The 15,407-nt window shown below is 39.2% G+C and overlaps 2 protein-coding genes across 3 annotated transcripts in view; one reads left to right on the top strand and one right to left on the bottom strand.

Annotated features, from left to right (window-relative positions):
- Window positions 1-1,355: 1,355 nt before the first annotated feature.
- On the top strand, window positions 1,356-2,794 carry LOC133529477 (uncharacterized). The gene is made up of 2 exons (XM_061867194.1): window positions 1,356-2,276; window positions 2,759-2,794. The coding sequence occupies exons 1-2, from the start codon at window positions 1,356-1,358 to the stop codon at window positions 2,792-2,794; spliced, it is 957 nt and encodes a 318-aa protein (XP_061723178.1).
- A 6,557-nt stretch (window positions 2,795-9,351) lies between these two features.
- Window positions 9,352-15,407, bottom strand: part of LOC133531495 (uncharacterized) — a 28,048-nt gene continuing 21,992 nt past the window's right edge. Inside the window, exons 4-5 of one of the 2 annotated variants that reach the window (XM_061869788.1) lie at window positions 10,890-11,018; window positions 9,352-10,623 (exon numbers count right to left, since the gene is read on the bottom strand). In XM_061869788.1, coding sequence (XP_061725772.1) covers window positions 10,231-10,623; window positions 10,890-11,018 — 522 coding nt within the window. In that variant the 3' untranslated portion in view covers window positions 9,352-10,230. The other variant, XM_061869869.1, reaches the window with a different exon arrangement.

The following is a 15,407-nucleotide window of genomic DNA, read 5'->3' as shown; positions in this document are numbered from 1 at the left end:
CCGGTTGGATAAAAAACTACTTCAAAGAACTTCACATAAATGCTCCACCTGGCTCCACCCGTGCTGCAGTTGCGAGTGACAACTACTCTCTGAGCGGCTTAGACACAGAAGATGTCCTGTGTAAACGAAATTGGAGATCGCAAAAAACATTTTTTAGACATTACTATAGGCAAATCAGCCGACCACGTATGATTAATACTGACAGACCTTCCAATCATTTCAATACGGTCTAGTCTATTGTAAGAGGTAACTTGAGTTTACCCTTTAATTACTTGTAATAAGTAGAAATAAAGTGATTTCTTACAATGCTCTATGAGTTATTATTAAAATAATCACGATACCATTCACAGTACACCAATCGAAAAATGCCGGCAGAAACCAAACACATCTCGAGGTGGGTCAAGCGGAGGCTCGGACCTCTAAATATAACCGTTTTTCCCCCGAAAGGGATAAAAACGAATATTTCGAGTCCAGCCGAAGCTTGACCCACCCAAGTTTAAATGCCTTGCCGGCATATAAAGGTACTGAACAAGCAGCTAGCCGGCGCGCGTTGGTGCCTGTTCCGGTAGTGACGTCACGCTAGTGTTGCCACTCAAGGTGGCCAAAAGTAGGTTGTAGGGAGTTTGTAGGACGGTTTACTTGGGGAAAAGCCGATCGTAATCTCGAGGTGGGTCAAGCTTCGGCTGGACTCGAAATATTCGTTTTTATCCCTTTCGGGGGAAAAACGGTTATATTTTTTCGTAAAATACGTAAGAGCCATCGTGTTCTAGGTTCTCCGGGGTATGGATTTCGCAAATTATAGTCATTTGTATTTAATTGAAGATGGCAAACACGTACTTCTTCGTAAAATCTACATGGATGGATTTCGTTTTCTAGGTTGTGGGGGGTGCGGATTTCGAAAATTATGTCATTCATTAACTGGGGCGGTACATAGTTCACCGCTAGTGTAAATAATATACTAAGAGATAGTTATACGCACCCCTACCTCTTCGGTAACCAAGATTATAATTAAGATAAGGTAGGGTCAAGAGAACAGAAATCCTCACATTTTTCATGGCGTAACCCACTATTATCCTGATCTGAAACCCAAACGTGATCACAGCTGATACCAGGCACCACATAAATGCACATCTTTTTTCGACCTCAAATTTCCATTGTGCTACTTCGTACATTGCTCTACCAAAGGATATCTGCAAAAAAAATGATTTAGGTATGTGTAGATGTGAGGAGCTCCCGGGTATAATTTGTGCGCGCTTAGAATCGGACGCGCATAAAATATGCAGCAGCATATTATCGAATAATTTATATTTATTCGCGATCGGCGCGACTTAGGTCGCTGCCCCGTATTTTTCGCAATGGGTTCGAAACAACTCATAGCGAATGAGTTACTGGCGTTCGTACAGAATGCCATAGACACCATGGATGAAGTCAGCATCAGGCAGATCTGCAAATCAAGTTTCAGTGAAGACGATATTTGCAGTGGCAAGGCGCTACTCTTCCAGACGCTCGGCAAAACTGACCAGATGCCATCCCGTCGGAGGGATGGGGGTGTGAAGAGTCTCCAGGACATAATTAAAGTGTTGAAGGAGACCGATCCAGACGACGTGCCTGCCTTCGTTGCGAAGCGGTTGGACCGGTTACCGCCGGTTACCTTCGATCACGTCGACGTCACCAGACTGCTGAAGGACATAACATTCCTGAAGACAAGTCTGACTGAGATGCAGTCCAAGTTAGAGGTGGCAAATAAAACCATTTGTGAACTTCGTGTCGAGGTGGCGACGCTTCGTGACACTGTTTCGGAATGTAGGTCACGCGAGGCCACTGACTTGGGCTCGGGTAGTGATGCGCGTGCAATTATGTGCAATGCTGGGTCAGCAACGAGCGATATGACGCCTGTCCCCGCCGGCCCGCCCCCCGCACCCCGCACGCCGCGTCGTGTCTTGCCGTCAACTGCTCCAGTTGGTGTATCAGCGACTCCACATCGCGATTACGCTGCTGCTGCAAAACTGAGAAAAGCACCTTCAAGGGTGCCTGAACATGTTTCTCGTGATGAGAAGCCACCCCGCGCCGAGAAAGGATTCACACAGGCGTCGAAGGAGAGGAGGCCGCGCAAGGCGCCTCGCAAGAGCCAGTGTGGCACGGCAGAGCCGGATATTGCTTCTGGCCTGAGGGTTGCCACACCGAACACGGCGCTATATGTTTCGCGCCTGCATGTTTCCGCCACGGCAGAAGATGTGGTGGAATATGTCCGCAAGAAGATTCGTTACGAGCTGAAAGTATTCCAGCTGCGATCGCGGCATTACGTGCACTTCAGCTCGTTTGTGGTGCGCGTCCCGCGGCCGCTGCTGGAAACCATCGCGAGCGCAGACTTCTGGCCGAAAGGTGTGATATTTCGGCGGTTTCGTGGGAATCTGCCGAATCCCGCACCAGAACAGGCGGCGCAACCGAAAACTGCGTCGTCAAAATGATATTTATATTTTAAGATTTTTATTATTGTATGTATGTTAGTCTGTAAGGTATGTATATATGGGCCATAGTTGCCTGAAAATAAATGTTATTTAATTAATTAATAAACCATATCATTACATATTGAATTAATATAGAAATTATATGTGCCTAAATCTCAAAACGGAATGCCTTTTTTTCACAAACTACCTCTTTCCACAAAACGCCTATAGCTCAAGAAAATTTACCTGAATATGGGCAATCAGGGGAAATAATTAGTGTAGTTTTGTAAATTGGTAATTGTGGTGTACAGATGAACATACTAAAAGGGGTTGTGCTGATGGTGTAAGGTACTTTTTTCAGATTTTAGCTCATATCTCGAATATCTTTACGAATAGCATTATAATTACTTCGGACAAAAGTTTTACCATAAAATTCCCTACAAATTTGGTTACGCTTATTTTTACTCTAAGATCAATAAATACTTTAGGAGCTACAGGTGTTTAAGTTAACAAAGAGATAAATAATTTTTTTGCAAAAAATTCATTTTTGGTACAAGCTTTTATCGCTGACTGTACTTTTCTTTCCACAGGCAACTAATACTCATCGAGCAAATTCTAAAAACCCCAAACACAATTAGGTTGCGTTGTTTTATCACAGAGTTCCTATGCCCACCTCTTGTCTCCATCCAGATCAGGTTGATGGTACCATAATATTGCATTGTCAATTTGTCACCCGGCTTACATATGTATGCAAATTTTCAGCTCAATCGGAAACCGGGAAGTGGATCAAATTTAACTTGCAAGATTTGATTACAAACAGACAACGGTCACGTGAAAGTAAATAAAAGCTTGTAAAAATTGACGATTTAATAAAACCTCGTTTTGCATAATTGTTCATCAAAACTCAATTTTTTTGTTTACAATAAGCAATCACTAAGCTTGATGCTAACCGAATATAAAAAACGGTCAATAGCATGTCGGGCCATGTTCAGTGAAGGGTTCCCGTCCGTCAAAATAGATTTTATGCAAAAATTCAAAAACGGCTAGACCGACCAGATTTGGTATAGTTTTACTTGAAAGTCTTTACTAAACTTTACTTTCACTTTTTTTCATATTTTCTGGACCCATTATTCAGAAATTAGGGGATGTAGAGGGGGAAACATATTCTTTTTTCTAACAGAACGATTATTTCCGAAAGTTTTACACTTTAAAAAGTTAGTGACATTCACCGCCGCATTACTGCCGCAATGATGGCGTTCATTCCGACACTCATTTCACCAAGGAAATTGACAGATACATCAGCGGCAACAACGACGCCGCAACAGTACCTAATGCAGTTGCAGTTGATACCCGAATGTCACCTTTATCTATTATTATTGTCTTTTTGTTCCATCAAACCGTTTAAAAATAATTGTTAATATGATAAAGAAAATAAAACTTGTGCGTAATTGTACGAAACGAACATTTCAACCGTTGAGTATTATGGGACATGGACAATATGAATAAAAGTAATTATTACATCCTGTCATTTTACTTAAGAAGGAAACCATTTGGCATTAAGGTATTTTGAATATAATTAGAGACGAGTACAATTATAGATCCACAAAGGGCACGTTACGTTACGCCTATATACTTAAAAAAAAAAAAAACACTAGACAACTCACCCATAGTATCGCTGGAAGAACAGACCAACATACAGTCCAGTACTTTGTTGGCTTAAATCCGAGCCAAAAGTTAATATCTGTTGAGAATTCTGTAACCCCGTATATCCACATGATAATAGCCATTCTTAACCCTCCCAAATACAACATGGCTAAGCTCAATCCATAAATTAATCCGGTTCGTATTTCATCCGCATACTGATCGACCTACAAAAATAAATTTAAATAGTATTGTAACCTTCCATGTAAACCAGTAATTTTATATGCAGGGCAAGGGCCCATTTCTCGAACGATTCCACAAGCTGTCAAATCGTATGGGTTTCTATGACAACACACTGATAATATTAACCTAATATGGTTCGAGAAATGGGCGCCAGGGGCTAAAATGATACCGTAGGTACTTGACTTAGAACCTAAACTTGAACAATTATTAACACAATTTTAAAAACGATTTTTCTCGTACTTACTAATACTCTCGCAACCTTGAAAAATGTTGATCTGATCCAATGTTTCATTTGCCACATTTTTTTTATTAGACAACTGAACCCATTGTTTTATTTTTGTAAACTGTATCCAGTAGAAGCCAGGTTAAGTCAGGTAGAAATTGCAACTGTTCTGAAAATTCGACGATAATACAATAAAAAGAACTCATTCGGTCAAATGATAATTTGAACATTAACGAAAACAAGTTTCGAGGTTGCGATAAGTAATAGTTGCGTTTAAACACGACATGTAAAGGTCATATACGAGTTTCTCTGAACCAAAGGTTTCATTCGACACAAGTGGTCTTTGTGCAAGATTTTTATTCAAGAAGTGGAGCCACCCAGATTTCTGATGCAGGTGGGAGGGGGAAAGGTTTTCAGCATCGGCGACGTCTGAGGTTTATAACTCTTTTAGTTAAGGTACTAAGTCAAGTTTGGTATCCTTTTCAATTAAATCAAAGATGTAGAATCCAATTACCGAACAAAAATTGCATCAACCTATACTAAAAACCGGTCAGGGAGAGGGGGGGGGGGAGTTCACATTTTCCCCACAATTCAATTTTATCCACTACGAAAAACAAAGTTTTTGAACGGTCAATTTGAGTTCTTTCAAATAATACCCCACTTGACTTAGTCACTAGACTTTGAAATTTTTCACCCTCTTCATTGTTGTGACAGACGGACGAACGGACGGAAAAGTCGCACCATAAGGGTTCCTTTTGTACCTTTTTGGTACGGAACCCTAAAAATACAAGACAAAAAGCTGGTCATGTGCCTTAAAGACAAAATGCTCTAGAATCTACAGGCGAAAATTTGTCCCCAAAAGACTGGGGATGGACTGAAATTGATGGGCAATGGCAGCTCAAATGGACAACCCAGCTCAGTATCTGGGATACGGTGCGAGAGCTGGTCAAGTAAGTGATGTAGAACAGGTGCAGATGCCGTTGTGCTTACAGGCGAGAGGCAATTGCACGCACACTGCTGTGAAAAACTTGTAATGACAACTGTGACAGTTTCAGGTAACTTTTAACTCTTAAACGTACTTTGTATTTTTTTATTTTTTTCTTCTTGCTTATTGGTTTGTTAATTTTTGAAGCCCAAGTTTTTCGATATTTTGAGTAGTTTTCGAGATATCCTCTCTTGAAAATTTATTTGGGGCTCTCAATTTTATCTTGATATCTACATTATTTATTTAAAGCTTGTTTGGTATCGTTTTCGTATAAATCGGGAGTGCCAAATTCATTTACGGTATAACATTGACATCATTCCGAACTTCACGCATATAAACTTTAAACAAACACCTTTTTTTAAACTCCTCTTCACCCTGAAACCGCTGAACCGATTTAGTCGAAATTTTGGTAAGTTTAGATATATCTCGAGTCCCGACACAGGACATACAATAGTTTTTATCTTAAGAATTATCCTTTAAAGGTGTGAAATGGGGTGTGGGGGAACTGAGTTCCTGAAGTTAATACTGTTTAAGTTTAGGTTAGAAGTCATGATTGGTATCACTTTCAACTAAATCAAAGATGTAGAACATCCCAAATTTCATCTAAATCGGTTCAGCAGTTATTGATTCCCCATACAAACCTCGACCCCACTTTTCACAAACTTGGCCTAGTACCTGACGTACCTACATAGATAACATCGATGGTGATCGATGGGGGTCCATCGGATTCATAGGCAATGAAGCCGATGGACCCGAGTTTGAATCCCGATGGGAACATCTTTCCTAAAAATTTACTTCAAAAATCTGAACACAAAAGGACCGATTCTTCACACAAGAAAATCATTGGTTCATAAAAAACGCATTTTATCGCCACAAACGCCACTAAAACCATTGTGCCAGAAAAAATACCTAGTTCAGTAGATACAATAAATAATGTTTCGTAGAACAAGCATTTTATTCAGAACTCAAATATGAATACATATATTATAGCAGGGATTCTCAAAGGTACGCGTACCCATCACATGATTTTCAGTTATCTGGAAAATCGATTTGGGGTACGCGGGGTATACAGTGAATATGTAGATATTGACAATGGTCATTATTTGAGAACTATTAAAATGGGGGTGAAGCTAAGAATTAAATAAAATAATATGAGTATAATCAAAACTTACCAATAAAATAGGAACAGACAAGAAAAACCCAAAAAGGCAAATTAGTCCCTGTATGTAAATAAACTTTAATGAAGGAAATTCACTATGTAGTAATCTGGTTACCGTTAACGAGTACAACACCTGAAATAAAAAATTGAGTAGTCAATATTACATTTGGTGAAATTTTTGCAAAGGTCCCACTTTGTCGATTCTAGTTGAGTTACGGATAGTTTAGTTAAAACTGGTAAACTTTTACTGAAAATTGGGTTTGGACAAAAACTGATGCAATGTACTCTAAACTCTGTCTAGGGTCCCACTTTGGCGATACCTTAAAAAACGGTAATACTACCTATATTTTAACTATTTCTAGCCATGCCATAATTATCGTATAGCAATTCTAGACTGTCTATAATAGGCCAATTTAGATAAAAAAAAAAGCGTTTTGAGGAATTAATTCCCAGCAAGCTGGGCATCATTTTAATACCTTCATTTGGTCTTACTCCTAAATGCGTGTAATCAGAATCCCAGGCGTGCGCGGAATCCCAGGATAATCTTTTCCTTGGATTGCCAAACCAGTCGATGTGGAAGGAACCCACCGTCAATTACGAGTACAATGGCACTACCAGCAAGGTTTGGTGGACCAGACATATCGAAAGACAGACAACTATATCTAAAATAATTATATTATTACATACTTTATACTATATATCAATAAATATCTTTATATACATATATGAATAAATATAAATATATATTTTGTCTGCCTATTTAGCGTAAGCTTAAAGCGTAAGCGAAGATGTAGATCTCGGATCCGGATCAGGGCATCTATTTATATGATGACTGCAAGTTTCACTCACAGGTAATGCCCCCGAACTGAAAATAGTCTATTTATTTGACTGATCCATTAACCACAATGCATTGTTAGGGCTCTTTCTTACTTGTAACGCTGTTTTCTTTCATTCAGAATGTGTGTGAAGGCGAAAGTAAGCCTAATAACAATTTTATATCACCCGATTTGACAACATCACATGAAGTTGCTACTAATATAACTAACAATACTAATTCTGCTGCTGATCCTGTAAGGAAAAATGCCAATATGCGATATATGTGCCTTGCGCTGCACATTCGTTAAAGCTGGAGGGTACATGTGAATGTTGCCTAGAAGCTACAAAGTTTTTCGGGTTGGTGGAAAATCTGTACGTATTTTTTACAGCGTCAACGCAGCGCGCAAAAATACTACAAGATTTCTTAACCGCGATCGAAAATCTAACCTTGAAGAACTTATCCCAGACGAGACGGTCAGCTAGGGACGATGCTTGTTCCAATCTTAACAAAGACTGGAATCAAGTAATAGCTGCCCTTAAAGCCATTAAGAGTGAGTTTGGCAAACAAACTGCTTTGGTAAGAAACGAAGCTGCAGGTTTAATAAAACAGCTGAAATCCCTTGAAACGGCAATCTTATCAGAATTTTGGGGAGCTATTTTGTAGAAATCTAATATAGCTGCAAAAGTTCTGCAAGAGGTTGACTCTGACGTAGTTTGTTTCAACATTTTACGACTTCTTAATTTGTTATATTATGACTCAAAGAAATTGTTTTGACGACTTCAAAGAGGCAGTTAAAAGGAAATCAATGGAAGACTACAAGCTTAACCAGAAAAGACTTGTCAAAAGAAATAAACGCGATGATGAGAGTCGCGAAGGAGAAGTGTTACTACAGGGACGTGACCACTTTCAAGTGAATACATTTTTTCCAATTTATGACCAGTTGTTGACCGAGTTGAGGAAGCGCAAAACATCATACGACGCAGTGACGGCCAATTTTACCTTCTTAGGTGATACAATGTCTGAGACAGAATTTAGAAGGAGTGCCGTAAATCTTCAAACTGTGTACCCGTTAGATCTCGCTTTAGGCCTGGAAGACGAATGTGTGTCATTAAATCATTTTTTGACGGCCTATAAAAAAAAAATTAGCCTCAGGCACAAGTTATATACTAAGTACTTATATACTTATAAAAGAAAAGGACCTTCAAGAAGCATTCTCATACGTAGATATTGCATTGCGTGTTTTTCTTTGCGCCGCAGTGACAAATTACAGTGCATAACGTTCGTTCTCTGCACTTAAAAGAATAACAAATTATCTACGTTCAACTATCGGCGAAGAACGCTTGAACGGCTTAGCTCTTTTAAATATCTAATCTAATCGTCTGGACGAATTTGCTTCTTCCATATATAATGTGTAGGTACGAGTACACACAAAGTGCGCTCCGCTGAGGCCCGACTCCAGCCGGTCGGTGGGAATCGTACATTAATATACTCAATGGAATCACGAGTGAAGATCAAACCATTATTAGTATTTTTGACAAGTCAACGTACCTAAATTCAAAGAAATGTAGAAATTGAATCGGTGATCAGGAACCGCTTTTGCGAATTCAGTAATCGATGGCGATTACATATATACTAACACAACTATTTATTTATTTTTTATTTTTATTATGACTAAATTGTTCAACGATTCGGTCGCAAAATGACTAGAGTCTGTGTGTAAATGTATGGGGCCCAATACATTCCACGACTCTTCTCTTTCCGAACAGATTATACTTCTTAAATTACATTTAAGTATCAGTATCCAATTTTAGATGTATGAACCATGAAACCGGCAAAGTGGGACCATGTCATTTAAGAAGAAAAAACGTAGTTTTTACCAAAGATTTATAGCATAATGCGTAAACAGTGAATAATGTACAACGCACCAAACATGACCATTTTACTAATGAGTCACTAAGTTTCGTAAATCCACAAAGTGGGACCCTCTAAGTTCTAAGGAAACTAAGTTTAATAAAGAAAATGACTAAACACTATAATTATAAAAAAATATTTAATATTTGGTATTTGGATACTTTTAATACGTGATACGTATATCTGTTAAGATATGGGGTTTTTTTTTTATAATACTTACACGCAAAGATCTTATTTATATACCAAAACATTAAATAGTGTTTTATAAACTTTACTACACACCTAATAACTAATTAAAATAATATATGTACCTTGTTTGCTACTCTTTTGGTTTAAGAATACATTTATAACTTTAATGAAAAATCAGAGTCTCATGTAATAATAATAGAAAAACGGCGACATTCACATTGAGTGTTTTCCTCCTTTTTTATGTTTTGGCCATCATGACACTCCAACTATTAAGATTTGAGATTTGCTTAATTTAGAATCCTGAAAGTATATATAGTAGTTTGATATCAAGAACTCCATAACTTCAAAGCACGAGTGAACAAATGAGATGAAGGTAAGTTTTTTGCCGTCCCAAACTTTAATCATCGTTTTCTCCGTTCTCGCTTTGTCACAAAGTAGGGATGCACTAATCAATGACATAGACAAAAGATTAAAAAAACCAAAACATTGAGAGACTCCATTCTTTCACCAATTGATTATCTGTTATTGAAATTGATATTATGTAGTTGTAGAGACTACTAATAACTCCATATCGACAAAGTGGGACATTCACATTTATGAATTATGATTCATTTTTTAAATACTACTAGCCGTTAGAACTATAGATAGGTTTTTAAGAAAATTAAATAACACACTTACTAGACATGGAAGTAACGACAGAAGCACGTGCAAGTATAAAGATATATTGATTAGTTTCTGTCCAAATAAGAACTCCGTTGCTAACGGCAATAAAACAAAAAATATATAATGCCAAGATTGAACTTCGTCACTGTGAATGTTTACGCAGTCGCTTAATTGAAATAATAGTATATTCACAGACATAGATCTTAGTGAACAAAGAAGAATAAATAATACTGTAAATATGATAACAGCGTTGTCAGTCATTGTAAAAGGCGAAGTACTACCAAAATCATGGACGCCGATCATGCCTATACCATAAACCATGGCGACCACAGTTACTGTTTCACCCTGAAAATATTTGACATAATAAAGTCCAAGCTACGTGTTGCAAGGATGATCTAAGAAAATAAATAAATATTATTAACTTAAAACCACGAGCAGCACGCGACTCTTGTAAATTGCAGGCACAATTAAGAGCAAAGAAAGCGAATAACTGTAATAGTGTGAATGGAAAAGTCTACACAAAGCGACCCGTTTTCATTGCTCTTACTTGAATGTAATTATAACATTCAGACTAAGTACGTCTATAGATTTAATTGTGATGGAGGACTCACAATTGAATGGTTTGCATTCATATTCATCAATTCAAAAAAAGCTTCCTCTGCTCGCCCGGTAGAAATTGCTAGATACGCGTAGGTTAAAATACTACAGACATGTTTCAGCAGAACTAAATATTTGTAAAACTGAAATGGAAATGATATAATTATTTAACATTAATTCAATTTTTTTTTTTTTTAATAGCCTATTCTGTGTCCCACTGCTGGGCAAAGGCCTTCCCTTTTTTCCGCCACTCATCACGGTATGAAGTATGTTCCCGCCAGTCTCTGCAAAAAGCGTCGAGGTTATCCCGCCATCTCTTTTTTGGTCTGCATCTGCCCCGGCTAATCTGCGGTGTGCATTCGGTAGCCAATTTGGCCCACCGATCCGGGTGCATACGGCAGACGTGTCCTGCCCAACCCCACTTAAGCTTAGCGGCCTTAACACCCACATCTATGATACCAGTTCTGGAGCGCAGTTCGGTTTTCTAACTCGATCGGTTCTCCGAACTCCTAGTATGCTGCGCTCCATTGCTCGCTGGCAAATCTTGAGTCGGGACTTCTGGGCTTCCGATAATGACCAAGATTGGGCACCGTAGGTTAGGATAGGCAGGATACATATGTCGACGAGTTTGCGCTTTAGTGTCAGTGGAAGGTTGCCCTTCATTAGTGCCTTCATGGACCAGAAGCTCTTCCAGGCATTTTCGATGCGTCGATCGATTTCTTTAGATTGCCTGTTATCGAAGGATGCTATCTGGCCCAAGTATATGTATTCGTCGACATATTGGATATCCTGCCCATCAACCTTGACTCCACGTTTCGCGCCATTGGTCATTAACTGGGTTTTGGCCCTGTTCATTTCGAGTCCGACTTCAAGACTTGCCGTGCTAAGGTCTTGTAGCATTTGTTCTAGATGGGGTGCAGTGAGGGAGAACAAAACTATGTCGTCGGCAAAACGCAGGTTAGTTAACCTTTTGCCGTCGACGTCAATGCCCATTGTTTCCCACTTGGTCGCTAGCTTTTGGAAAAATCTGTTGTAAGCATGAGGTGAACAATTTCGGAGATAGCGGGTCACCTTGCTTGACTCCCTTTTCAATGCGAATTTTAGGGCCAGGAACATGTAATTTAATGCTTGCTGTGCTTTGCCGATAAATGGTTCCAACGAGTTCAATATATGCATTGTCGATACGTTGCTCACGCATTGCGGTGAATACAGCAGAATGCTTGACACTGTCAAACGCTTTACTGTAATCTACGAAAGCCAGATAGAGTGGTATTTTGAACTCGCTGGACTTTTCCATTATTTGATTTATGCTGTGAAGGTGATCTGTAGTGGAAAAACTTGGACGGAAACCGGCTTGTTTTTGGGGGGGCTGGTGTTTATCAATATAATTAATATTATGATATAATTATGCATGAGTGATGATGATGAGAATGACCTTCATTGCAAATGCCCTCTCAAATGTAGGCATTATGTTAAGTACGATTCCACCGAACGGGCGGAGTCGGCGCGCATAACACATAATTTGTACGGCCGCAAGCCGGTCGGCTCCTCGCGGACGCGACTGGGTCTGGACGAATTTGCTTCTTCCATATATAATGTGTAGGTACGAGTACACACAAAGTGCGCTCCGCTGAGGCCCGACTCCAGCCGGTCGGTGGGAATCGTACATTAATATACTCAATGGAATCACGAGTGAAGATCAAACCATTATTAGTATTTTTGACAAGTCAACGTACCTAAATTCAAAGAAATGTAGAAATTGAATCGGTGATCAGGAACCGCTTTTGGGAATTCAGTAATCGATGGCGATTACATATATACTAACACAACTATTTATTTATTTTTTATTTTTATTATGACTAAATTGTTCAACGATTCGGTCGCAAAATGACTAGAGTCTGTGTGTAAATGTATGGGGCCCAATACATTCCACGACTCTTCTCTTTCCGAACAGATTATACTTCTAAAATAACATGGTAAACAAAAACGACAGGTTTAGTGACATTAAATATATGATTTATAAGGAGTATTACTGCATTGTTCTGCCGCCATAGAGCAGCACTATCACATCCCTTAAACCATAGAGTAACTTATACATACTAAGCCTTAAACAATTTTTTGAGATGTTTTACTGACTGGTTAGATCATTTTCCCAAAATCATTATTTCCTTGTAGCGTAATTTCCTGTCGCATTTTTTCCTATTCTTAATTTACACCAGACGTATTTATTCCTAACATGATTTTTCCATTCGCATATTTTCCCATTAGACAATTTAACTATTCTTAATTTACACCAGACGTATTTATTCCTAACATGATTTTTCCATGCGTAGATTTTCCCATTAGACAATTAATCCACAATCACCCAAATTGCGTACAGTTAGCAATATCGACGGAGCCCCGCTTACGCGGGGCTCCTATTCTTTGCCGTTTGGCCTTCGGCCGTTTGAAGATACCTAACGAACCTAACCTACCGTTAAATTTTCACCGTCCCAATCCCAACACTCCCAACACCGACAATTTTGCAAGGAATAAATACGTCTAGTGTAAATTAAGAATAGTTAAATTGTCTAATGGGAAAATATGCGATTGGAAAAATCATGTTAGGAATAAATACGTCTGGTGTAAATTAAGAATAGTTAAATTGTCTAATGGGAAAATATGCGAATGAAAAAATCATGTTAGGAATAAATACGTCTGGTGTAAATTAAGAATAGGAAAAAATGCGACTGGAAATTACGCTACAAGGAAATAATGATTTTGGGAAAATGACCTAACCAATCGTTTTACTATGACATTGATGCATCAAAGCGGTTTGTTTACAGAGGCCTACAGTGAAACGCGAAAATCGAAATTTCGTTATCTGGCCTCTTTATCGTTCGAATATGCAAGAATGATGGAGAGGCAGATAACGAAATTTCGATTTTTGTGTTTCAAGGTAAGCCCTCAGAATGTGGTAGTGGCGCCGTATTGAAAACGAATACCGGAGATGATAGAGGTGTATCGGTAGGTCTAAATAATTTGAATAAAAGAGGCCGAACTCGTGAAATACACAATACATGTTATACATACATGTAAACTTATAATGTTTGTCATCTTTTTAATTTCTTTGACTGTAGTTTATTTGCAATCATATTTTTAATGATTGATTTATTAGTTGATGTATTACTCATGTAGCGTACATCGTTATCCGATACTACCTTTTCGTACCAAAATTCACTTACGATCTAAGGTGCGGCCATTATTGGGAATTTCCCACTCTCTTAGGAAAATCGACAAAATTTGCAAACAATTCTTGGACCGCTCATGGACACATGCTTCCCTGCCTTGAAGCGTTCCGCTCTCTGCATCCAATATCAATATAAATGCAATCCATAGTCCACAGGAAATAATTAGTATCTAAATTGGTGAAGTCCCCAATCCACCAATATGTGGTGCATCTCAGCGTCTTTGGGACGAGCCGATTTGTAGGCTGGTACGGCATAACCAGTATAAACGGCAACCAGGCTTCAAGTGCGCTCGCCTGCTTGCCGCTTTCGAATGGGAATCCGAGCGACCGACATGGGTTGCGTAGGAAATGCTCCCGGTACTGAGTTTTCTAGTGTTGCCCCACATCGTTGTCATTGTGGTTGCCCAGTTGACCTGTGGGGCCACCATGCATTATCTTACGGCAAGCGTGCCCCCCGCCATGCTGGCCATAACGATAGCATCCGTCAGGCCTTAGCCAGTGCGGGAGAACTGCACGTTTTGGAACCGACTTGCGATGGCGGTAAGAGACCCGACGGCATGATCCTCGTGCCATGGAAGATGGGACGGCCGTTGGTCTGGGATGCAACCTGTGCCGATACTCTAGCGCTGTCCTATCTCCATGGCACCGCATTGAAGGCTGGCTCGGCTGCCAATTCGGCCGAGCTCCTCAAGGTGCGCAAGTATAAATAAATAACTATAAATAGTGGTTGCATATCTAAGCCGTTTGAGGTTGAGACTATGGAGCCCTGGGCAGAAAGTGCTGCAATGCAATGCTGCCAGCCTTCTGGGCACGATGCCAATAGACGGCGATTTGGGGCAAGACCAATCCGAGCGGTACCAGTTTATGGAAATGAATATTCGGCTTCAGTCTCCCCAAATAAAAACAGAGACGAAATTGTTAGACAAAGTCGTCACAGTTGTGCATCTCATTAAAAAGAGAATGAAAGAGCTTTGAAAAAAATATTCGAAAAACATGTGGTAAGGCACCAAATTAAACTACCGTAAGTGTACGGTTGATTGATGCCATCTTTTACGAAATAAGGAATTCAATTATTTGAAAGACGTAAAGATATCGAAATTATTAGCACCTAATATTATGGTAGCTGACATTGGTGAACAGGATAAAATACTGATGTTTTGTTCCAAAATTGCCAGAAAACTAAACTGTTCGCTATAAACAGGTGTTTTTTCGGCGATAGAACCTTTAAACCTGTCACCTGTCAACGTCATACATATTTATTTTCTCCTATAAAATATTTTTATTTACTTTTCATTAATCTGAA

This window comes from Cydia pomonella, chromosome 1, assembly GCF_033807575.1.
Source record: "Cydia pomonella isolate Wapato2018A chromosome 1, ilCydPomo1, whole genome shotgun sequence".
Lineage (NCBI taxonomy): Eukaryota > Metazoa > Arthropoda > Insecta > Lepidoptera > Tortricidae > Cydia > Cydia pomonella.
This window is presented reverse-complemented; position numbering and strand designations above follow the sequence as displayed.

What these genes read in the sequence shown, in the direction of transcription:
- LOC133529477 (XM_061867194.1), top strand. Translation starts at nt 1,356, where the DNA reads ATGGGTTCGAAACAACTCATAGCGAATGAGTTACTGGCGTTCGTACAG. An exon ending in AGATTCGTTACGAGCTGAAA is followed by an intron (nt 2,277 to 2,758) that starts GTATTCCAGCTG and finishes TGTGGTGTACAG; the next exon opens with ATGAACATACTAAAAGGGGT.